At 46.2% G+C, this 25789-nt stretch overlaps 2 protein-coding genes across 2 annotated transcripts; one reads left to right on the forward strand and one right to left on the reverse strand.

Moving 5' to 3' along the window:
- Positions 1-403: 403 nt before the first annotated feature.
- LOC117994213 (selenoprotein S-like) lies at positions 404-3919 on the reverse strand. Its single transcript, XM_034982106.2, has 6 exons — positions 3786-3919; positions 3569-3679; positions 2896-3027; positions 2538-2644; positions 1862-1949; positions 404-1611 (listed from the first exon to the last, which is right to left on the reverse strand). Exons 2-6 carry the CDS (start codon positions 3624-3626, stop codon positions 1520-1522), a joined length of 477 nt encoding a protein of 158 aa, XP_034837997.1. The 5' UTR covers positions 3627-3679; positions 3786-3919; the 3' UTR covers positions 404-1519.
- A 1421-nt stretch (positions 3920-5340) lies between these two features.
- On the forward strand, positions 5341-22261 carry LOC138404147 (uncharacterized). The gene is made up of 16 exons (XM_069507393.1): positions 5341-5777; positions 5948-6052; positions 6619-6928; positions 7219-7596; positions 8543-8715; positions 8823-8933; positions 9041-9151; positions 9259-9386; positions 9441-9696; positions 11704-11826; positions 12087-12282; positions 12360-13090; positions 16183-16322; positions 16636-16752; positions 17697-17816; positions 19631-22261. The coding sequence occupies exons 1-16, from the start codon at positions 5542-5544 to the stop codon at positions 20896-20898; spliced, it is 4503 nt and encodes a 1500-aa protein (XP_069363494.1). The 5' UTR covers positions 5341-5541; the 3' UTR covers positions 20899-22261.
- The last annotated feature ends 3528 nt before the right edge of the window (positions 22262-25789 follow it).

The following is a 25789-nucleotide window of genomic DNA, read 5'->3' on the forward strand; positions in this document are numbered from 1 at the left end:
CGGAGGGCTTTTATCCCATAGGTACCATCAGAGTTCCTACGGGACTTTTGAAAACCTAAATCAATGCAGACAAAGTTGCGGGTGGGCATCAACTAACACAAGACAAAAGCGCGAGCGAAGCGAGCGCAAAATTTTTGATATATAAACAAAAAATAGGTAAATTAACTAGTATATTAGCCATTTCAAAAATAATTACCTTTTGTATTCGGGAAAATTTCGGGAGGGGGGTTTGAACCCCAAACCCCCCCCTGACTGACTTCGGCCATGGAAAGTACTCCTGATTTGATCCCTTTGATTTAATAATTAATAACAGACACGACAGACAAGCAGACCGTTGTCTGCTTGTCTGTCGTGTGTCGTGTGAAGTGATCCTATAGGATAAGGTTAAAATGAAAAACAAAGATAGTAGATCAATATTATATTAACCAATTAATAATAATAATCACACAATATAACCTTACCCATATATTACAATTTATTTACATATATTTAACAATGACCCGCCCCGGCTTCGCTCGGGTGGAGTGTTTCGGACTGGGAGTGTCATCGTGAAGCCGTCGCTTACGAGGAGGTGGAGGCGCCGGCGCAGCCGCCGCGCGAGGAGGTGGAGGCGCCGCCGCAGCCGCCGCGCGAGGAGGTGGAGGCGCCGCCGCCGCTCAGCGGCAGGTACAGTCTACCGGCCGCAGCCGCCGCGCGAGCACGCGGAGCGCTTGGGCGGGCGGTACGAGGAGGTGGAGGCGCCGCCGCCGCTCAGCGGCAGGTACAGTCTACCGGCCGCAGCCGCCGCGCGAGCACGCGGAGCGCTTGGGCGGGCGGTACGAGGAGGTGGAGGCGCCGCCGCCGCTCAGCGGCAGGTACAGTCTACCGGCCGCAGCCGCCGCGCGAGCACGCGGAGCGCTTGGGCGGGCGGTACGAGGAGGTGGAGGCGCCGCCGCCGCTCAGCGGCAGGTACAGTCTACCGGCCGCAGCCGCCGCGCGAGCACGCGGAGCGCTTGGGCGGGCGGTACGAGGAGGTGGAGGCGCCGCCGCCGCTCAGCGGCAGGTACAGTCTACCGGCCGCAGCCGCCGCGCGAGCACGCGGAGCGCTTGGGCGGGCGGTACGAGGAGGTGGAGGCGCCGCCGCCGCTCAGCGGCAGGTACAGTCTACCGGCCGCAGCCGCCGCGCGAGCACGCGGAGCGCTTGGGCGGGCGGTACGAGGAGGTGGAGGCGCCGCCGCCGCTCAGCGGCAGGTACAGTCTACCGGCCGCAGCCGCCGCGCGAGCACGCGGAGCGCTTGGGCGGGCGGTACGAGGAGGTGGAGGCGCCGCCGCCGCTCAGCGGCAGGTACAGTCTACCGGCCGCAGCCGCCGCGCGAGCACGCGGAGCGCTTGGGCGGGCGGTACGAGGAGGTGGAGGCGCCGCCGCCGCTCAGCGGCAGGTACAGTCTACCGGCCGCAGCCGCCGCGCGAGCACGCGGAGCGCTTGGGCGGGCGGTACGAGGAGGTGGAGGCGCCGCCGCCGCTCAGCGGCAGGTACAGTCTACCGGCCGCAGCCGCCGCGCGAGCACGCGGAGCGCTTGGGCGGGCGGTACGAGGAGGTGGAGGCGCCGCCGCCGCTCAGCGGCAGGTACGCTGGAATTGACACAACAATACTCATTGCATACAACCGGTGATAACCTAGTGGTTAACACGTTTGGGAGGTCGGGGGTTCGATGCCAGGCCACGCACCTCTAACTTTTCTGAATATGTGCGTTTTAATTTATTAAATATCAGTTTAAATGGTGAAAGAAAACCAATCCGCACTTGGCCAGGTATATACTCTAGAGGAGTGCCGTGCTCAGTAATGAGCCGGCGACGGGGCGACAGTGCTGATGACGGATACCTTCGTCAGACGCGCCGAGCCTCTGCCCGCTGCCGGCGCCGTACTTCTCGAGGCGCTCCAAGTTCGCTTGTTTCTTGCGTTCTTCTCGCTGCAAGTTATATTATGAACATTTAGGTCGCCATCTCAACAGTCCCAAAAGGTTCCGTACGTTACAAATAACACATTTTTTAAAATAATTATGGCGTCATGTTTCACATTAGGTATTATTATTTTTTGCTATAGTCGCAATACAAAATTTCAAGTCTCTGCCTATTAGGGTTCACGAGATACAGCCGATACTGCCCTCTGACATACAGACGGACGGACGGACGGTGGAGGCTCAGTGTAACAGGGGTGGATATGGCAATTGGGGAGGGAACAGCCTCTGCGCTAACCCGGCGCGGGCGAGCGCAGGTGACGTGCGGGTGTGCGCTCCCCCGCGTCATACCCTGGTTGTCAAAGTCAAAGTCAAAGTCAAATGATTTATTCAAAATAGGTAATAAATTACTCTTATTGATTGTCTGGTATAGTGTTAGATTTGTAAGATATAGTGGTGATAATTATAACGCAAACTTAAAACTAAAGCTACGAGGGTTGCTATCTCGAGATGTCGCGTACTATATGTATCTACATGTACCGACCCCACATCGTGTGAGATGAACACAACAAGAAGAGAGTAGATAGGAGAAGACGTCACCTCTCTCTCCTGCTCCCTCGCCCGCTGCGACGCCGCCTCCAGCAACTGCTGCTGCTTGTCGCGCGCGCGCTGGATGGCCTCCATGCGAGCCAGCGCCTTGTCGGGATCTGCACACATGATCGTTTAAGCATCAAAATAGTTACATAATAAGGCTGATTCTCTTGTACACAATCTCTAAACTACATTAACAGGTCGAAATCTAGTGCTATCTTTTTCCGCAAGCAACATTATGACAGCAATAGATTTAGACGTGTCACTTTAGTTTGGTTTAGAGATTGCGTACAACGGCATCAGCCACATGTCATCTCGACAGACACAACGCCTGTGTGTACGAGTGAGTTTTGGTAAGTGAAGCTACCTTTATGATAAGCAGCGTCCTCCCGCGCCTGCCGCCAGCGCGCCAGGCTCGGCCTGAGCCTCTGCGCCAGGTACACGGCCGCCGCGCCCGCGCCCGCCACGTACCAGCCGTAGCTGGCCAGGAAGCCCAGCACTGGGGACAACAGCGTGGGATTACAACACCATTCCTACACAAGCGGGTAGCTTAGTGGGCAACACGTCCGCCTCCTCTCTGGGAGGTTGGGGGTTTGATCCCACGCATGCTCTACTAACTGTTTGAGTAGATAGAAATTTTCAAGCAATTCAGTTAAACTAGAAAATGGTGGGATTACATGAAAGACTTACTTACAGAAAATCAACATCTAAATATATAAAAGGAAAAGGTGACTGACTTACTGACTGACTAATCTATCAACGCACTACTGGACAGATCGGGCTGAAATTTGACATGCATATAGCGATTGTGATGTAGGCATCCGCTAAGAGAGGATTTTTGAAAATTCAACCTCTAAGGGGGTGAAATAGGGGGTTGAAATTTGTATGGTCCACGCGGACGAAGTCGCGGGGATTAGGGATAAGCTAGTTAGAAAATAAATGGAGTAAAAGAGGCCAAGACCCATAAAAGGTTCTAGCGGCGAAGGAAGTGAGAAAATGGTAAACTGTAACTTGTGCACTTGTAATTACTATTTACTTACCCAAAGTAACCGGGTTCACAAACGTGAAGCCCTCCTGCTCCTCCATGAAGTCGCCCATTGTGCAAAGATGTAGCCTTTGAACGTCCTCCGACTGCGATAGCAGCTTCCGCTCTGGAAATGTGACGAAATATTACAATTTAACTACCTTGCCCTCGATAGGTATTTCGTTTTATCAATGTATCTTGTTCCCCGAATGTTTAATTCTTTTCTTACGTACTTTTTTCTAGAATCAATCTATAAATTGCTCTAATTATAAAATTTAAATAAAATGACGTGTTTTTCTATTTGTTCCCAAATCTTTCTTTTTGCTTTTGACGTGGTGTTGACTTTGACTTTTGAAAACACGAGCTGTCATTGTCAATAATCAAAATTCGCATCGGAAACAACAACACTCGTTCGCTATTTGCTAAAATATGGCTAAAATGGATTGCTGTCTATTGCTGCAGCAAAAATACCATAAATTCTGCCAATCACAAGTGTAGATGGATTGTAGTGATAATTTGACAGATTTAGACAGACGAAGGGATGCAACATCGTTCTTGAATTCTCATCGATGTTTGGAAACATCGATGTTCCCACAACAAACTAATACAGTAGCCGGCTAGGAATATTGTACACCGACCTTTAGAATAAGATTTCGGCTTTGTAGAGCGTTGTCTCTGTCACTCATATCTTTGTGAGGTTTTGTCGGTTTCAACGACAGAGACAATGCTCTACGAAACCACTAACTCTTTTTTAATATTTATTATTCCGATACAAGTTACCCCTTACTGCAATCTCACCTGGTGATAAGTGATGACACAGTCTAAGATGGAAGCGGGCTAACCTGGAAGGGGTACGGCAGTTTTTATTAAACCCATACACCTTTAGTTTCTACACGGCATCGTACCGGAACGGTAAATCGCTTGGCAGCATGGCTTTGCACCGATCGATAGGGTGGTAACGAGCCACGGCCGAAGCCTCCCACCAGACCATCAGAGAAATCATGAAATTCCAAACCCCTGCCGGAAATCAATCTCGGAACCTCCCACTAATAAGACCACAGCGCTTACCACTGCGCCAGAGAGGGTTGATATAATATAATCTTTCTTGCTGGTTTTTTTTAAATAGAGATGGCGAGCAAACGAGCAGGTGGGTCACCTTAATTAGGTATCTCATCTCCGAGGAGGCTCTGGCGACCGACAAATGGCGGTAAAACCATTCAAACTGGCTAGACTGGGCAATATGTGACACTGGTGCGATTAGTCTAGCCTTGCGATGATCAAAACGTCTGCCCAGTGCGGTCAAAGTCAAAGTCACAAGGAGGTGACACAAGGCCACGGCCCGGCCCCGTCCCCATTCCTGGCTCTGGCAGCAGTTATAGCAGCGGCGGGGCAGAGGGTGCGAAGAATCTCGCCAGAGATTCCGCTGCAAATCCCGATAACTGGACCTGGAGAGTTGCATTGGGACATTACACGATTGTCAGAAGTCCAAAGAGAATAGAAGGGGAGCAGTCGATTATCCTCAAATCCGGCAACTTTGTAGTAGATACCAACAGTCCCAGGGTGGTGTCGGATTCATCTTCCACAAATCCCTCGTCAACAATATTGTTCAAGTCGAGAGTGTGTCGGTACCATACAGGTTTACGCACCGACATCGGTTCTGTATGAAGAATAAATGTTCTGTAAGCAGTATAGAAAAACGATACATCGATGTTTAACAAACATCGGTGTATCCGATCGTTTAGATTATATAAGTAGTGATTATATTCTCTTTGTTAGTTGTCAAAGTCAGTCAAAGTCTGTCGGTGGGTGGTCAAAATCTGTGGTCAAAATCGGCGGGGATTGAAGAATGAGAAAGTTTATGTTTGGCTAATAGCGTGAAAATAAGAAATTGATAATACCTACCTACTATTTTAAGTAATTATTGCTAACCTAACAGCGACAAAGCGGCGTGAAGTGTGTGCAAGGCGTACCGCGTAGTGCGTGTGGGCGATGGGCGGCGCGAAGTTCGTGGTGTACGGGGGGCAGCGCTGGCGCGAGCTGGAGCAGGCGTCGGGGCGCGTGGCGGGCTGGGGCGACGTGAGCTTCGTGTGCGCGCGGCGCGGCCGCCTGGAGCTGGTGCCGCGCGCCGCCGTGCTGCGCGCGCTGCGGGCGCTGGCCGCCGCCGGCGCGCGCTCCGCCCGCCACCGCGGCGCCGCCAGAGACGGACCCAGGCTGTCGCAGATACGGTACTCAGACATTGCATTTCAATACAGAGAGACCACTTTCCATGCAATCTATCCCGATCATACAGGTCGCCTGGATGAGATCACCGAGTAGTAATGCCGCCTTTACACCCTAATCTTTAAATACTGTATTTTTGAATTGTTTTGATTTGATTTGATGCTTGTAACTGCAGCTACCCGGCGACTGGGCGGCAGTGGCAGCGCAGGGAGCGGCGGCAGTGGGAGGGCTGCAGTGCGGCGCACCACGTACACTCGTGCTGTCAACAGCGTGCGTTGCAGTAGGTGTTACTTGTACACTATGTGTTACTGATGGGGAGAAGAGGCTTTCTTTCCTTTATAGTCGTACTAGTTGAGGCCCGCCACTTCCATTGTGTGGATTTAGATTTTTAAAAATCCAGTGGGAACTCTGATTTCCTGGGATAAAAAGTAGCCTGTCACTCTCCAGGTCTTTATACATAACCATGCAAAAAACCATGTTGATCCATTGCTCTGTTGTGATGTGATTGAAGGACAAATCGACAAATCAACAAATATGGGTACTGATTCCTCATCTCTGAGGGTTGTGTCTCCTTTCCATCAGTCACACAATGGCAGCAGTTCTGTTGTGGTGGCAGTAATGTGGGGGGTTGCAACAACCAGTGCCGATGGCTGCATGTGCTCTCTGCGGCAGGAAGACACAAAAGGACATTGAAATCTATTACTTATGACATTTTTCGTCTTGAAACGTGCATGTCTGAGAGTTCTCCATACCAAAGGTGTATGAAGTATACCAATCCACACTTGGCCAGCATGACAGACTATGGCCTAAACCCTTCTCATTTTGTGATGATGGTGTGATTGGCAGGTACAGCACAGACGCCAACTTCAACAGCCTGTTGAAGCCGGCCACCATCACGGTGGGCGTGCAGTGCAGCGCGCAGGGCGCCGCCGCGCGCGCCACGCTCACCCTCGCCGACGCCGACGATCTCATGCAGCAGTCACCGGCAGGTCTGCCACAGAGAAACAGAGATCATGAGCAGGAGTTCAGGAACAAAGATAATGGGCGTGAGGAGTTGGAGAGTGGAGATCAGGGAAGGGGAAGGTTGAGGAGTAAGGGCCATGGAAGTGTGGGGTTGGGGCGGAGAACACTTATAAGCAGCAAAAAGAAAAGACAGGTATTTATTTATTACTAGCTTATGTTCATAACTTTACAAACTTTCAAACTACTACAGCAACTAGGAAATGGTGACTGACTGACTGATCTATCAATGCACGGCTCACACTACTGGACGGATCGGGCTGCAATTTGGCATGCAGATAGCTATATAGACATCCACTAAGAAAGGATTTTTGAAAATTTAATCGCTAAGGGGTGAACTAGGGGTTAGAAATTTGTGTAGTCCATGTGAACAAAGTAGTGCGCAGAAGCTAGTGTTTATTTGATCTCACGTTGTGTTGTCAACAGTCGACAAGCAGTGACAGTAGCGCCTCAGTGATGGCAGCTGAGGCGCCGAGGAAACGTAACTTGCCAACAAAGACACGTCTCGCCCGTGAAGCTGTGAACACCAAAGTGGTGCAAGTGAGGAGAAATGTGAGCCACGAAGTATTCACCAGCGACAGTGACTTTGAACCACAGAGACAAAAGATTGTACAGAGAAATAAAGCTCTTACGGGAAAAGCAATAGAGACTAAAGTGAGGAGAAAGCACAGTCCAGAGTCTGCCAGCAGTGACGCTGACGTGGAATCTAGGAGAAAGAAGAAGTTACACAGAAGCAAAGGTCACGGTAGTAAAGGATCCAGAAACAAGGATGGTGGGAGTGAGGGGAGTTGTGAGCAAACACAGGTATGGCTATAATAGAATACATTTTTTAAATCCAAATATATAGAGAGAGCCAGCGCGTGCCAGACCTTCGTTATTATATAAAAGCTGGAGGTTTGTTTGCGTATTGTGTCCAACACTGGGAGGAACGATCAGTGACAATGAAGTTTGGATCATGGTGGCTTTGGAAGATAACAAGTAATAAAAGTGTAAAAAATCTTCCATATAAGAATAAAGTGTAATTTTTTTTTTCTTAAAAATAGTAAAAGTCCCGCAAATTGCTATAGCGCTTGAACCATGTCTCATTAACATCGCAATGACGTCATTTTGACGTCAGCCGAAATAGACATATACCATCAGCTCGAAACTTCAGTGTAGTGCTGACATCAGTAAAATGGCGGCCATGCGCATTAGCAATTCGTGGGACTTGCAAATCATGTCCTGCATTGTGGGTCACGTGTCTGGCCGCTGGCGACACGTGACCTTCCCGACGCCCTCAAGTTACATAAATGGTTAAAGCTGAAGGGAAATTTCACAGAATGTGTATTTCTATTGCTGTAACAACAAATAAGATTTATTTTTAAATGGTTGCCAAAAACAGTGTTATTTCTTGTCCAATACGGAACCCTTTGTATGCGAACCCAATCCGCAGTTATTTATTTATTTATTTATAGACTAGCACTTGGCTGCAATCAGACCTGGTGGCAAGTGATGATGCAGCCTAAGATGGACGAAGTCACTCTCGACTTGAAGGTACCCACATTATAATTGAAGGGGAAAACTGATCGTACAGTCGTAAAACGATCGTATCCGTGGAATGTCGACTAGGTACGGGCGCAGACCTCGGCGATGCGGCGGTGCGATAGTAGAAGGGTGGAAGTTCTGGGGCACACTCTCCGAAATATATCCTGTGGAATACCGATAGACAGGCAACTTTGCGCCGATGGTTGAGGGATTTGTCCTGTTGCAGAACACTGCGTGCAAGGAGTTGCTGATCTCGGAGGAGACGGTGATGCTGCTGCGTAGATTCATAGAGAACGACGACAGCAACGTGTTCGGGGTCGACCTGGCGCTGTACGACACTGACGACGCGTACAAGGCGCAGTTCTTCTACCGACTCAACCCTATCGTCGACTTGCAGAGGTATGCCTCTATACAACGTGTTCGGGGTCGACCTGGCGCTGTACGACACTGACGACGCGTACAAGGCGCAGTTCTTCTACCGACTCAACCCTATCGTCGACTTGCAGAGGTATGCCTCTATACAACGTGTTCGGGGTCGACCTGGCGCTGTACGACACTGACGACGCGTACAAGGCGCAGTTCTTCTACCGACTCAACCCTATCGTCGACTTGCAGAGGTATGCCTCTATACAACGTGTTCGGGGTCGACCTGGCGCTGTACGACACTGACGACGCGTACAAGGCGCAGTTCTTCTACCGACTCAACCCTATCGTCGACTTGCAGAGGTATGCCTCTATACAACGTGTTCGGGGTCGACCTGGCGCTGTACGACACTGACGACGCGTACAAGGCGCAGTTCTTCTACCGACTCAACCCTATCGTCGACTTGCAGAGGTATGCCTCTATACAACGTGTTCGGGGTCGACCTGGCGCTGTACGACACTGACGACGCGTACAAGGCGCAGTTCTTCTACCGACTCAACCCTATCGTCGACTTGCAGAGGTATGCCTCTATACAACGTGTTCGGGGTCGACCTGGCGCTGTACGACACTGACGACGCGTACAAGGCGCAGTTCTTCTACCGACTCAACCCTATCGTCGACTTGCAGAGGTATGCCTCTATACAACGTGTTCGGGGTCGACCTGGCGCTGTACGACACTGACGACGCGTACAAGGCGCAGTTCTTCTACCGACTCAACCCTATCGTCGACTTGCAGAGGTATGCCTCTATACAACGTGTTCGGGGTCGACCTGGCGCTGTACGACACTGACGACGCGTACAAGGCGCAGTTCTTCTACCGACTCAACCCTATCGTCGACTTGCAGAGGTATGCCTCTATACAACGTGTTCGGGGTCGACCTGGCGCTGTACGACACTGACGACGCGTACAAGGCGCAGTTCTTCTACCGACTCAACCCTATCGTCGACTTGCAGAGGTCTGCCTCGTCGAATGGAAAGCGATCTCCCGGATCTGTTGTAAAAATGGGGGTGCCACAAGGTTCCATCTTAGGACCTTTTCTGCTCCTCATTTACATCAATGACCTTCCTTACCTCGCTAAGGACGATTACGGGATAGTCTTGTTTGCTGATGATACATCACTTTTATTTAAAATCAATCGATACTTAACAACTTTTGATGAAGTAAACAATTCTCTCACCAAGGTAGTACAGTGGTTCGAAGCTAATAACCTGCTTCTCAACGGGAAAAAGACAAAGTGTATTAAATTCACACTACCAAATGTTAAGCAGGTGAAAACCACTGTGCAACTTAATAATGAGGAATTAGATTTAGTGGATACCGCTATTTTTCTTGGAATAACGTTAGATGCAAAACTTCAATGGGGCTCTCATATAAATAACTTATCGAACAGACTTATGTATATGCACAACTGTCTATGTACCTACGACGACCGAAGACGCACCGCCGCGCGCCGCCACCGTCGCGCGAGTGCAACTGCAATAAGCCAGTAATAAACAGGTGTTTGCACAGCCCGGTCGTTTTACTTTATAACACTTAGTTCTGCCGCATATGCGGTAAAAAAGATTCGCCAGTTGACAGACATAGAAACTGCGAGACTAGTATATTTTAGTTACTTTCACAGCATTATGTCATATGGTATATTATTATGGGGTAATGCTGCTGATATTAATTCTATTTTTGTGCTGCAGAAAAGGGCTGTTCGAGCCATATACAGTATGGGGCCACGAGAGTCGCTGAGAACTAAATTTAGGGAAGTTAAAATTATGGCAGTGCATAATCAATATATTTTTGAAAATTTACTGTACGTACATAAAAACATAAATAAATTAAAAAAAAAGTGACTGTCATAATATAAATACTAGAAATAAAAATAAACTTGTAATGCCCGCCTCTAGGCTCAGTAAAGTTAGCAATTCATTTGCTCGTAATTCCATACGTTTCTACAATAAGCTTCCAGAAAACATATCGGAGATGTCTCTCAACAAGTTCAAAGTTTTATAAAACGTAAACTAATTGAAAAATCCTATTACAATGTAAAGGATTATTTAAATGATAAGCAAGCTTGGGAATGAGTTGCTTAACGACTTTGTGATAGTTCTAATAAGTTTCAATCATTTTGTAAAGTGGTGATAATAAAAAGAATACCCGGCTGAGTTTGTTGTGGGCTCTTCTCAGACCTGGGCGCGTTTGGAACCCTCGTAGCTTTAAGTTTGCGTTATAATTATCACCACTATATCTTACAAATCTAACACCATACCAGACCTTCAATAAGAGAATTTTATTACCTATTTTGAATAAATCATTTGACTTTGACTTTGACTTTGACCTTTAGTAAGAGATCGCGGTTTCGTAGAGCGTCGTCTCTGTCATTGAGGCCAACAAAACGTCACATGAGAATGAATGACAGAGACAACGCTCTAGGAAGCCGCAATGTCTTTCTAAAGGTTGTTGTACAATATTTCCTGCCGGTTATTCAAAGTCAAATGATTTATTCAAAATAGGTAATAAATTACTCTTTTTGATGTTCAGACGTTGGATTTGTAAGATATATAGTGGTGGTAACTTAAAACTAAAGCTACGAGGGTTCCAAACGCGCCCAGGTCTGGGCGCTGCCCACAACAAACTCAGCCTTGAAATATTGTATATATTTCGATGCTGCGAGCGTCAACCACCGAGCATTGAAATGTATATTTTATTTCCATTGGATAAATATTAAATTGAATTGATAAATTTAAATCTCTCTGCCGTCCCGTCCTCCAGTCAGCGTCGGCCAGTATAGTCTTCTTTCTTTCGTTTTTCTTACTACTTAAGTGATACGGCGCTTTAGACTCGATTGGCCTAGACTAGAGATTGGATCGTCAGTGCGAGGTATGCGCCTCTGACGCGTCGCAGCGAGTAGCGAGTAGCGAGTAGCGAGTAGCGAGTACAGCGAGTATCACTATGTTAACATCTCCGTGTACAGATGCCCGCAAATATCGCGCATGCTTCGCGACAGAGCCAGCCGGGCAGACTCCGTCTCTCTGGAGGACTTCGTCGCGAACCTCGGCCTGCGCAGCGTCACGGAGCCCGGCGCCGGACAGACGAGGTAACACGCCTTGTACCTGCGCAGGAGGCGACGTGCGTTGTTTGGTTATGGCAGGCCGGACTGTCCCACCGGACTTAGTCACAGTAGATTCCTTTTGAGACGTAAAAATTTACCGAAATTACTGTCTGAGTTTTCGGTCAAAAATGAAGTACGTCTTTCAGGATTTTCGGAAATTCCATCCCCCCAATGTTCCAATATTCCACTCGAGCTAAGGGCGGGCGGTGGCTTATCAAAACGATAAACAAGGCGCTCTACCGCAGGTACCGCATGCGGGCGCGCCGCAAGAGTGACGTTACAGACGTGCGCACGCGCAGCCACAGCGACAGCGAGCTGGACAAGGAGAACAGCACCAGAGCCGCGCCCAGGGGGAAGAGGGACGACACGCAGGTGAGGCGGAGGTGTGCCGGTGACGTCACAGACACGCGCACGCGCCAGCGAGGCATGGTCGATTCTGAGGCAAGCGTAAGCCTATCTCGCTAAAATATTATATATTAGCATATGATTTAAAAATATATAACAGATATTGTCCACAGGAACAGGTGGACAGGGTTCTGGAAGAGAACAAGCGCAATAAACTCCACAACCATCGCTCCAAGTCCCACTCCAACTCCAAAACTGAGGCGCGGGACAGTTCCAAGGACTTGCAGGAAGTCGTGGATGTGACCAACTATCAGGAGCGGAGCAAGAAACCGAAGGAACTAGATGGGACCAGCAACAAGGGGAGGAAGGACTTGAAAGGAGTAGGGGATGTGACCGACAATAAGGGGAGGAAGGACTTGAAAGGAGTAGATGTGACCGACAATAAGGGGAGGAAGGACTTGAAAGGAGTAGGGGATGTGACCGACAATAAGGGGAGGAAGGACTTGAAAGGAGTAGGGGATGTGACCGACAATAAGGGGAGGAAGGACTTGAAAGGAGTAGGGGATGTGACCGACAATAAGGGGAGGAAGGACTTGAAAGGAGTAGGGGATGTGACCGACAATAAGAAGAGGAAGGACTTGAAAGGAGTAGGGGATGTGACCAAGAAGAAGGAAGGTAGGAACGACTTGAAAGATGTAGGAGATGTGAGCAACAAGAAGGAGGGAAAAAAAGAGCTGAAAGAAGTAGATGGGACTAATAATAAAGAGAGGAAGGAATTAAAGGCAGTAGGGGATGTAAGCAACAAGAAGGAAGGGAGAAAAGAGCAGAAGGAAGTGGGAGGAAGGAACAGTAACAAAGAGGAGGGAGGCAAGAAGAAAAAAGATGTGTTGGCGAAGGGAAGAGGGTAAGATCACTTTCATGTCTAGATTTTGAACGTACAGGCTGATCTGCCACAGCTTCCCTTAGGTGGAGTCTATACTTAATATTATTAAAGTGTCTGTTTGTCTGCTAGCTTTTCACGGCCCATCCGTTTAACCGATTTTCACGAAACTCGATACAGAGTTAGCTTGCATTTTAGAGAAAATATAAGTAACTAGATGAAGATCGCGACTTCTCCGCGTGGATTTAGGTTTTCAAAATCGTCTTTCATTTTCCGGGATAAAGTAAAAAAAATAAAATAAAAGTAGCCTATGTCACTCTCCATGTCTTTCACTATAATAACTAACGTTGCGACGTGATTATTTTATTTTATTTTATTGGTTTGCCAACAGATAGTACACATATTATAAAATAACAATTACAATTCACAGAGAAAAAATTTAGAGTGTACACCCAATTACTGGCAAACCGACATGCATTTTAAAAGTTTGCAAGTGCGGGATTACCAGTTAACTTAAAGCTAAAAATACAAATATGAAAAAATAAAAAATAAAAACACTGCAATTTACAATAGTACTAAATATACTTAAATACATCAATATACTGATGCAGCATTTTTTTGTACTGCTGCAAGGAGAGTGAATGAGGATCTATTATCATATTTTTCGCAGTTTTAAAAAGATTATTATGTTCGCGACATATTCTAATCAAGACATTGTTTTCTCCTAAGGTTGTTCTGCATCCCCTTATAATATAAGGCTTGTACGTAGAAAATCGCGAATTTTTACGGGGCACAGAAAAAATTATTTTGCGTAAAATGTTTGGGCAGTCAATTTCATAATTTAAAATTTTGAACAGAAGTACCTGATCGGACCCAGCGTCGGTTTTCAAGTAACATTATTTTAAAATAGCTCAGTCTTTGCCTGTAAGATGTTAATTCTGCTTTTTTATTCTGATGTACCGTTAACAGAAAAAGGAATCGTTTTTGAACCCTTTCTATTCTTAATATGGGGTCTTTATAGGATGGATTCCAAATGCTGGAGCCATATTCTAGTAAGCTGCGAATTAAGGCAGTATAAACCACTTTAAGGGCCAAACACGACTTAAAAGATTTGCAGTTGCGCCAGATAAAACCTAATAGTTTATAGCATTTACTGACTATTCCGTCTATGTGCGTGTTGAAGGATAGTTTTTTTATCAATAATAATGCCTAGGTCTCTGATCTCATTAACTTCATCCAGCAAAAGGCCATTAAGTGTATATGAAGTCTGAAGTGGCATACGTTTTTTGGTAAATTTTATGTGTAGACATTTCTTAATATTAAGTGGCAGTTTATTTTTAGCAGACCAATCTGAGATATAATTTAGGTCATTTTGAAGAGCTAGAGAGTCTGATGTAGCTTCAATAGCTTTAAAAATCTTTAAGTCGTCAGCAAATAGTGAATAATTGGATGACTTTACATGGTCACACAAATCGTTTACAAAGACTAGAAACAAAATAGGGCCTAAATGAGATCCCTGCGGAACGCCTGATGGGACCTTAAATGGAGCAGATTCATAACCGCAAACAACAACCTTTTGATGTCTTCCCGACAAATAAGACTTAACCCAGGAAAGTAGATTGCCTTGAATGCCAGCAGTGTGTAGCTTATTTATCAATATGGAGTGTCAACACGATCAAAAGCTTTACTTACGTCCATATAAACAGCATCCACCTGATGTCCCTTATCTATTTCATGAATAATTTGTGTTGTATATTCAGTCAAGTTAGAAACTGTAGACATTTTATACGGAAACCATGTTGTTGAGGGACAAGAATGGATTTTAAATGGAATGAAATAAACGGACAGATCAGAGATTCGAAAACCTTACCAAAAATAGATAGTAGGGAAATAGGCCTATAATTTAAAATGTCATCCGCTTGTCCACTTTTTGGGATTGGCACAACATTAGCAGATTTCCACTTTTCGGGAAATATTCCAGTGGCCAATGAACGATTAAAAATACAGTATAACGGGTAAGACAGAGGTGCAGCGCAGTTTTTAATAAAGATAGCCGGTAATTTGTCAGGACCTGCTCCTTTATTTTTATCTAGTTTTTTTAAAGCCATTTCGATTGACTTGAGGTCTAGAGATATTTTAAACAAAATATTATTACCTAAATATGTATTAGAAGCTGTCGTAGGAGCATCATTGAACGTTGGGCTACTATCAATATGATCCGGTTGCGTGTAAACTGAGGAGAAGTGTTCAGCGAAAGCACCGCAAATAGATAAAGGAGATGTTATTTTTGTTCCGTTAAATACCATTTCACTAGGATTAAAGGACAAACAAAGAGAGCATAGTGACACGAGAGACTCATGGTTGAGGCTAGGCTCAGGCACCAACGGTAACAGTACCAGGAGAGCATAGTGACACGAGAGACTCATGGTTGAGGCTAGGCTCAGGCACCAACGGTAACAGTACCAGGAGAGCATAGTGACACGAGAGACTCATGGTTGAGGCTAGGCTCAGGCACCAACGGTAACAGTACGAGGAGAGCATAGTGACACGAGAGACTCATGGTTGAGGCTAGGCTCAGGCACCAACGGTAACAGTACCAGGAGAGCATAGTGACACGAGAGACTCATGGTTGAGGCTAGGCTCAGGCACCAACGGTAACAGTACCAGGAGAGCATAGTGACACGAGAGACTCATGGTTGAGGCTAGGCTCAGGCACCAACGGTAACAGTACGAGGAGAGCATAGTGACACGAGAGACTCATGGTTGAGGCTAGGCTCAGGCACCAACGGTAACAGTACCAGGAGAGCATAGTGACACGAGAGACTCATGGTTGAGGCTAGGCTCAGGCACCAACGGTAACAGTACCAGGAGAGCATAGTGACACGAGAGACTCATGGTTGAGGCTAGGCTCAGTTCGCTTACGTCTTACACCAGGCAACAACTTTATGAGCAGGAGGAGTAAAAAATAACGTTTTAACTACGTGTATGAGTATTATAACAGATAAACCAGTTATCCTTCTCCTACTCTGCATTCGTCTCATTCTCTCGAAGTTTGCTGCACTCGTGATTTTTTTGACTTATGGTAGTTTTCCCAAGTAACCTGCGACCGTGTCCAGGGGCGGCATGCGCGAGTACAGCGCGGAAGAGGACGCGCACATCGTGCGCTGGGTGCGCGGCGCGGGGCGCGCCCACCTGGTCAACGGGAACCGCCTGTGGGCGCAGCTGCAGCCGCTCCACCAGGCCGACACCGGCTGCTGTGAGTATCCACACATTTCCACTGATCCAAGTGTGTTCTCGCTCGCGCGCTCTTTAGCTCAGGTCGATGACCGCGTGCACGCGAAATTCTAACAATAAAGCAGGATTAAATGTAATGATCTTCAAACTTAATGAGATTTCGCTTCATGATTTTTGACAGGCTACTTTGAGTAAGAAAGCAAGTGTTTGAAAAGAGTTTTGACGTGATTTCTCGCTTGTCGGCTGTCGCTGCGTGTTGTCCCCCGCTAGTTGGTAGCACCGAAGCTGTGCCAGTAGCGACAGCAGTGATCGCAGCGTGCGCTCGTGTGTTGCAGTCCGCTCGTGGCAGTCGCTGCGCAACCGCTACCTGCGCTACCTGCTGCCCGCGCTGGCCGTCAGGCAGCTGCTGCCCGCACACGAGGCCGCCCGGCTGCGGGCCGCCGCCGCCACCGGTGACACTTTTTTTAATAGAGCTTTTCGCTTTGCTCTGTTGAGCACCCCGAGCTTTTTGGAGGCTAATTTGGCCTTGCTTTCCAAATGATCCCGGAATTGGACTTCGCTCGAAATGTGGACTCCAAGGATCCCAATGCTGTTGGAAGGTGTGAGGGGTGTTGTTGTGATGCAACTTGACATTGATATGCAGGATGAACAGTGTGGGTGACAGCACCGAGCCCTGTGGGACGCCAGCATTGATTGGTTTGAGTACCGAACAAAAACCTTCGACAGCGACTTTGATGCTGCGACCGTCAAGGAAGCTGGCGACCCAATTACACAGCTTCACTGGGAGTCCTAATGATGGTAGTTTCGATAGAAGTGCCCCATGCCAAACCCTATCAAAGGCTTTTGCAATATCGCACACAATATGTACAATACACATATACACAATACACATATACAACACGTACGTTATACACTCCACTGTGTGCACCGATATATCGCACTGCACAAGTTCAAGGTCAGACCCTTTGACACGTCACATCAAATGTAGCTTACATGAATACAGCACCAGGAGAGCAGAGTAGCATTAGAGACTCACAGTTGAGGCTCGGCTCAGGCATTAGAGACTCACAGTTGAGGCTCGGCTCAGGCATTAGAGACTCACAGTTGAGGCTCGGCTCAGGCACTAGAGATTTCCTTACACTTTAATGCACGAGACCATTCCATGGAAATTTGTATGGTGTCCGAGCCTAGCCTCCTGTGCTCGTATGCTCTCCTGGTACTGTATCCGTGTGAGCTACAGTCGGCGGCGCGTCGCGGTCTCCCTCGACCTCGAACTTGCGCAGTGGGTGATATATCGGTCTACATATTTGATCTCTGATCTCGTACCTGCGCAGTGGACGGTTTGCGATGGATTTGGAACGGAACGGTACAATGTATTGTATGGTGTGAATTGCAGGCGAGATGAAAGCGCGCCAGCTGCCCGCGCGCCGCAACTCCGCCTTCCAGCAGCCGCCCGTGCGCAGCGCGTGGGGGCGCCTGCCGCGACCGAAGCCGCAGGAGACGCTCATGATATCAGGTATGCGATCCAGCCGCGCCCGAAGACTAGACCAATACCTCTGTCGGAAATCAAACCGCGACCTCTCACTTGTCGTCAAAGGAGACTTCGAGAAATTACACAAAATGAGTTTGTTGTGAACTTCGCAGAACAGGGCGCGTTCAGAACCCTCGTAGCTTGAGTTTTGAGTTATGGTTATTATGTTCGGGATATCCCTATCCGTGGATATCCGCAGGAAAAAAAAGATCCGTATCCGTATCCGTTACTTTTTTAGCGGATCTTTTACCTTATTAATTTTTAATACATAGATCACATAGATTAAATTATATTTGATGTGATTCGGTCGCAATACAATACTATTTGATGTGATTCGGTCGCAATACAATACTATTTGATGTGATTCGGTCGCAATACAATACTATTTGATGTGATTCGGTCGCAAATACAATACTATTTGATGTGATTCGGTCGCAATACAATACTATTCAATAATTCCAAATTGTACTACTACCTAAACTTCTTCGTAAACATTTTTCGGGTTCCGTACCTCAAAAGGAAAAAAGGAACCTTTATAGGATCACTTCGTTGTTTGTCTGCCTGTCCGTCTGTCGTATTTGTCAAGAAAAGCTATAGGGTACTTTCCATTGACCTACAATCATGAAAATTGGTTGGTAGGTCTTAGAGCACAAGTAAAGGAAATAAAGATTCCGACGAATTGAGAACCTCCTTTTTCGAAATCCGAAAACCGTGAGTTTGTGGTTACATCACAATGTATTTTTAATTTTCGAAGCAAGATAACTAATAACTAATAACTACACCAAACTACACCAAACGAGGTATCGTATGAAAGGGCTTTACCTGTACATTCTAAAACATATTTTTATTTGCTTTTGTGCATTATGGTTTTTGATTTATCGTGCAAAATGTCGAAAAAAATACCCAAATAGGTACGGAACCCTCGGTGCGCACATGGCCGGTTTTTTTTTACCTCATACAGCTAACACAAAGGTTATTGCTACACAGTTTGGCTAATTCCGTTGTATACAATCTCTAAACTAAACTAAAATGGCACGTCTAAATCTATTGCTATCCCTTTCATAATGTTGCTTGCGGAAAAGGATAGCACTAGATTTAGACCTGTTAATTTGGTTTGGTTAAGAGATTGTGTACAAGAGAATCGGCCCCAGTGTCGCACTAAACTATAAACAAAACAAAAAAAGAAAGACCCTTGCAATGCAAGTGGAAACATGTGTGGTTACGCCAAGCGTCAAGTGGCGCCACCTATCGTTTCATGGTCACGAGCACCGACACCGACTGACTGAGTAAGAAAGTTAAGATCCGTATCCGTATCCGTATCCGCGGATCTTGACGCCAAGGATCACATCACAAGTTACTACTATTGTCAAAAGTTAATATTCAAAAACAATTTTTTTTTTAAATTTGTGTTCCTTAATATGTACTTACCTAAAACCTCCCTTTATCCCCCCTCCCTTTAGCCCCCAGGGAAAATAAAAATCTTATGACTAAAGTGAATATACATAAATTATTGTGCACACGAAAGTTGTCTATCAGTCTGTTATCTGTTCACGGCTCGGCCACTTGGATGTCGGTCACTTTCTACTCCGACTAGTCCAGGCGACTAGTCCAGGCGACTAGTCCAGGCGACTAGTCCAGGCGACTAGTCCAGGCGACTAGTCCAGGCGACTAGTCCAGGCGACTAGTCCAGGCGACTAGTCCAGGCGACTAGTCCAGGCGACTAGTCCAGGCGACTAGTCCAGCTAGAACCATGTAACCGCAACTAATTTATAATTTCCTTAATTTGTTTTCTTTCTCAGACGCAGAAGAGGAAGCATCCCAAACGCGCTCCCTGCGCTCCGCCAACGCGACCAACACGCACACGCGCGCAGCCGACCGCTCGCCGCCGACTGACACGCTCACGCGCGCAGCCGACCGCTCGCCGCCGACTGACACGCTCACGCGCGCAGCCGACCGCTCGCCGCCGAATGACACGCTCACGCGCGCAGCCGACCGCTCGCCGCCGAATGACACGCTCACGCGCGCAGCCGGCCGCTCGTCGCCGACCTACTCCGAGCTCACCAAGCGGTTCGCGCTCCGCCACCGCTCCACGCCCAACTCCGACTCCACCGACACCTCCAGCGGGCCGTCCGACTCCACCACCAGCACCGACAGGCGCGTGTCGGCCGCCCGCCGGCGCCGCGCCGCCTCCGCCTCCCCCACCCGACAGCGAGATACGAGTGTCCGAAGCGTCGACACCGACTCCGACTCCCGGGAAGTCGGTAAAGCAGACCGACGACGCGGGGAACACACCGAACGGAATGTCACAAAGAAACGTGTTCGATCAAAGTCTCTCGGTAGTGACACAGATAGTGAACGACGACGAGCCTCGAGCTCCGACACTAGCGGCCGACAGATCGACAGTGGCAGACAACTGGCCGACGAGAAGGAATCCAACAAGCGCAGGAGGACCAGATCTCAGGATTCAGACACGGACAGCCACCGTCCCAACAAGCGACTCAGGAGCTACAGCAGTGGCCGACACAATGGAACTCGTGCCGACAAAAGTGACCGACACCGCGACGAGAGCGCTCAGCGTGCCGACACGAACAAACAGAGTGGAGTCAAGAGTGACTCGCTGCGGCTTAACGGCAAAGTCACCGAACCACGGCAGCGTCTAAACGCCGACCAATCTTTGATCAAGAATCGCCGACAGAGTGGAAAGCGTGGCCGGCGAAGCGACAAACATGTAAGGAATGATCAGGATTCCGACAAAAGTGACGGACAAACGGAAAATAGCTTCCGACGAGCCGACAAAAGTAGGAGTGCTCAGGATATCGACAAAACTGACCGACAAAATGGGAGCACCCGCGATGGCGTCAAGAATGATCCGCCTCGTGATAAAGGCGAAGTCACCAAAAAACGACGTCTGAACGCTGACCTGCTAGGCGGGAGTCACCGACAGAGTCAGGGTGACCCGCCGAGCGACACAAGTGACCGACACGGTGACAGGAGTAGCCAGAGGGAGAGGGACAAGGGGGAGCGAGCGCCGCGCACGCGCCGCCTCTACAACCACAACGCCATGTGACCATGTCGCAGCCGGTATAAGTTCAAAAAGAAACGCTCGTTCACTCGCTGATGGCCGCGACTTCGTTCACACTTAAGTTTTTAAAATTCCTAGAGGAAATCTAGGAAATATTCTGGGATAAAAAGTAAAGATCATTTACTTTACCATCCATGTTAAAAATCATGTGAATCCGTTGCTGCGTTACGACTTGCGACCTGATCGAAGAACAAACTCACTATTGCATTCATAATATGGGTACTGATAAATGATGTATTTCCTTTACTAAGAGATATTTACATACATTTACTATGCGAATGTGAACTCCGTGGATGTGACCTTTATGTATGCTTTGTGTTTCACTTTTTTTTTTAAACAAACTCTTACAAAAATATAAAAAGAAAAATAAAATCTCAATTTTAATCTCATTTCAAATATGGCGACGCTGTTCACATTAGTGACGCATAGCACAGTCGCCTGAATATAACACAGAGTTCACAATAAATATACAAGTGTTAGTGAGGAGAGGTGTTGTCACCGCGCTGGTGTGCAGGTGTACAGGTGTGTAGGTGTGCAGGTGTACAGGTGTGTAGGTGTGCAGGTGTGTAGGTGTGCAGGTGTGTAGGTGTACAGCTGTGCAGGTGTACAGCTGTGCAGGTGTACAGCTGTGCAGGTGTACAGCTGTGCAGGTGTACAGGTGTGCAGGTGTGTGGTGAGACATCAGGGCGCACAGGTTGTACAAACAGACATCGGCGTTGCAGTTCCATTTACGTTGCGTTACATGTTAGAGGTTGTTTTGTTTATGTTGACTATAAACATATGTTATGTATGAATAGTTTTTGATTTATCGAGCTAAATGTCGAGAAAATACGACTTGGCTGGTTTTTTAGTTCTGTGAGCTCGATGTGCAGAATTTATATTTTCTTCTAGTACTTTTTCTTTCTTTCTACTTTTCTCAAATATTGCTTGAATAATTTAACCTTGCGGCAGACGGGTTTAGGCAAAAAGCATTTTCCAGATGTTGATTTGTGTACACCTAGCTCATAGCCAACGTGCCGTGCGCTGGACTCGCGCGCCAGCTTCTCGACGTTGCTGATACTATATCAGACTTTGTCGCAAGTCCCAACAACAACTGCGTACAAAGTTTCGTCACAGGCATATTAAGGGACGACGAATATATAGTACGCGACGGGTCGAGATGGCAATCGGAGAGGGCCCGCCCCCCCGCCCCCCCCGTGCGGCCTGTCGCGCACTACAGTCCTTCTATTTACAAGACTGTCACAAAATATAAAGTTTAAATTAAAATGATGTAGGATTTTTTTATTTTATTTTGTATAGGGAGTAAAATATATTAAGTTTGTTGAAATAAAAAACTATTTTCCTACGCTTTGTTTTCTTTTATTTATTTCCTTGAAATTTACCCCCTAAATATATAGAACTGACTGATCTTGATAGATCCCGATCCGTCAGCAGTTCGAGCTGTGCGTTGATACGCACAGCTCGAACTGCTGACGGATCGGGCTGTTGGCATGTGGGCATGTCATGTAAGCAGCTAACTCGTTAGTGTCCGCGCGGACCAAGTCGCGGGAACAAGACAGTCTGCTACATTGCAACACCAACCCTGACGGATACACAGGGTGTAGCCAGAATATATTCTTCCTACCTGAACACAATCAACCATTTGCCTCATTTTGTACTTGTAGTGATTTAGTATTTTTCAACCCCGCAATGTATTCAAGCGTGCAAAACTCGGGGCAATGCCCTCCTACGCTGCGTTATTGACTCCGAATGGCCTACTTCCGCAACGTTCCTTGACCTCTACCGTAGGTCAGATGTTATATCGTAAACTTTTACAAAATGTAGGATTTAAAAAAAAAATTTTTGCGGCATCATAGTCCAGGTAATCATCAGTACTATCACCTGTTTTAGGTTTTGCTAACGTTCTGACTTCTGGTTACCCAGAACCCTATATTCCTCACGACCAACCCATCGCCGGCTCACTACAGAGCACAGGTCTCCTCTAACAATGACTATTCTGTGAGGAGAGCCGTCCACGCTGGCCGAGTGCGGGTTGCCAGACTTCACATATCTTCGAGAACAATATGGAGAACTGTCGCCTGAAAGTGCAGCGTTGCTAGCCGCCTAGCCGCCTGCCTAGCCGCCTAGCCGCCTGCCTAGTGCCTAGCTGAGAGCGTCCGTAAACAAACATTTTTATTCAAAATATAAACATACAAGTAGGACTTTTGCATCAAATGCACCTCTACCTCCAAACACCATCAGCATGAAACTCGGCGGTTGCTCTCTTCAAACATTTTATTTACAATATTAAGTATGCCGTGAATTTGTATCTTAAGCAGAAAAATTCGGCCCCATTTTACGTCAGAGGGGATACCTAAGTCCTAATCCTAAACCTAAACCTAAGTCCTAAACCTAAACCTAAGTCCTAAACCTAAAAATCCTATTTTATTTAAAGATTTTATTTTACCACTGTCCGCGTAATTAATATGCGATTATTACGCGACAGGTTGAGATGGCAATCGGGGTAAGAGGCGGAGGGACGCCCCGCACACGCGCATGTCACCCGCACCGGGTGTGCGGGGCGTCCTGGCCCCGATCTGTCGCGTACAGATTGCGACAGATCGAACGCGTCGGTGAGGCGACGCGACGGACGGGCGGCAAATAAAACGCAGTGTGTCGGGAACGGTTTACTGGGACACAACGTGGAGCAGACACTTACCACTTACCAAAATCTTGAAAAACAAACAAATGAAGCACTTAAATCAGTTGTACAGTGGCTAAATCAAAATAATCTCAGCATTCATATGAAGAAAACTCACTATGTGCAGTTTCAAACACTTAACTCTCATCCAGCAGATATAACGGTAGTGTATCAATCTTATAACATTGATAAAACTGAAACATCCTTATTTCTTGGACTGACCCTGGATAAGCTTTTCAATTGGAAAGCTCATATTGAAGATCTATGTAAGAAAATTGACAGATTCGTATATATCTTGAAATAACTATCGCAAGTCAGTAATACACGAACTGCCCTACTAGCATACCATGGGTATGTATCGTCGATTTTGCGATACGGTATTTTATTATGGGGAAATTCTGTAGACGCTACAAAAGCATTATCAAACAGAAAGCTTGTGTTCGATCAATATGTCGAGCTGAAACTCTAGACAGCTGCAAACCATTGTTTAGGGAGAATAAAATTCTACCGTTACCATGTCTCTATAATATATACGAAGCACTGCTATTTGTAAGGAAATACCCTAATTTATTTCCCACATTAAAAGAAAAGTATCCTAATAAGAGAGGCAGGCCATATCCGCAATTTAAACTCTGGGCTCCACCACAAAGGTTGGCTGTCTTTTCACACAATTCTTCATGCATGGCGATAACCTTGTTTAACAAACTTCCTGATTGTAAAAAAAATATGCCGTTACTATAATTCAAGCGAGAAATCTCAATCGGAAAAATTATTACAGTGTAAAAGAATATCTTAAGGTAGCTCAGTTCGGTGCTTTCTCCATACAAACGTAGGAGGGAAAATACAACAATATTCGATATTGTACACACAAAACTAAGAATTATATCGATTTATCTCGTCATTATCTAGGTTTATTGATATATAAAATATTGAAAAAAATATTGATTTAAAAGTTACGAGGCTCAAAAGATTCCTATTTTAACACTTAATTAATGACAACTTTGGGCGTAAATAAATAAGATTAGGGATATGAAAATTCTAAAACAATTTATCATTAGACGTTGTTTATTTATTCATTAGTTGAAATAACTTTACTTTGCAAACATAAATTCAGCAGTTTTTTCTCAAAAATACTTTTCCTAAACCCTTTTCGCGCGCTTGATTTCAGTGAAAATCATCGTGCCTCTCAACTTTCTCATACAATGTCAAGTGAAAAGCAAACATGTTACCCACGTGCGCTGCCAATTTTGGTCGAGCGTCCTGCGTCACCTTAATGACAACATACTAAAAATAACCAGTTAACCTAACTATTTTAATGTTACATCTATAATCTAGTAATCTATAATATTGTATAATTTGACTGAGTAATTTGTAATTATACTGTTTGACATTATATACGAGTATAATTAAGTGACTAAAGTTTTCGATTTCTATTATAAATGTATAATTATGTTAATAGTAAATTCAAGCTAAATATTTGCACACTGTCGGTGACAGTCGATTGTGTAAGGGACTGTTGTGTTATTGTTAACTTGTTATGCCCACAATTTTGCAAATAAAACATTTATTTATTATTATTTATTTATTTAGGTAGTACTTACACCTAACTATGACTATACAGTGCGCGCCAGAAAATAAAACCTTTAGAATGACATTTCGGCTTTTGTAAGGGTGGTAAATTGGGCGGAATAGAAATATACCCGGATACGGAATAATCTACCACCTTACAAAGATTAGAGGAAAAAAAATAATTTTACTTACTTGATCTATCTACCTAGTAAAGAATAGAAGCTAGCCGTCGACTCCCTTGTAATGTATATGAGGTGTTATAAATGAAATTTGCTAGATGTTAGGCAAAATTGTTTTTAATGTAACTTTTACCGGGGTCGCTTAATACATAATGATGGCTAATAATGCTTAGTTATTCTAGCTTAATGCCAAGACTTAATTTAGATACATTAGAATGCCTTAGGTAGATAGTACATAAAATCTATGTTTTAAATTTAAGATGCCATTGGCATGGAATAGACAATGACACAGTAAAATTCATAAAATTGTTTCAAAATAAAAGCTCAGTAGTAAAGACAGGGTTCTTACTGTACACATACACTAAGAAGGTTCACTAAACTGTTCCAGGATACAAACATTTGCTTACTTGTAGGTGCGAAGACTGCAAGGTAGCTGGACGGCATCGGC

The sequence above is a fragment of the Maniola hyperantus genome, chromosome 26, assembly GCF_902806685.2.
Source record: "Maniola hyperantus chromosome 26, iAphHyp1.2, whole genome shotgun sequence".
In the NCBI taxonomy this organism is placed as follows: Eukaryota; Metazoa; Arthropoda; class Insecta; order Lepidoptera; family Nymphalidae; genus Maniola; species Maniola hyperantus.

Excerpts from the sequence above, each read along its gene's own strand:
- LOC138404147 (XM_069507393.1), top strand. The coding sequence starts at position 5,542 with ATGGGCGGCGCGAAGTTCGTGGTGTACGGGGGGCAGCGCTGGCGCGAG. Across the intron at positions 11,827-12,086 it reads CCCGGCGCCGGACAGACGAG|GTACCGCATGCGGGCGCGCC; the intron begins GTAACACGCCTT and ends GCTCTACCGCAG. Across the intron at positions 17,817-19,630 it reads GGAGACGCTCATGATATCAG|ACGCAGAAGAGGAAGCATCC; the intron begins GTATGCGATCCA and ends TTTCTTTCTCAG.
- LOC117994213 (XM_034982106.2), bottom strand. The coding sequence starts at position 3,626 with ATGGGCGACTTCATGGAGGAGCAGGAGGGCTTCACGTTTGTGAACCCG. Across the intron at positions 2,645-2,895 it reads GGACGCTGCTTATCATAAAG|ATCCCGACAAGGCGCTGGCT; the intron begins GTAGCTTCACTT and ends TCATGTGTGCAG. Across the intron at positions 1,612-1,861 it reads GCTCGGCGCGTCTGACGAAG|CGTACCTGCCGCTGAGCGGC; the intron begins GTATCCGTCATC and ends TGTCAATTCCAG.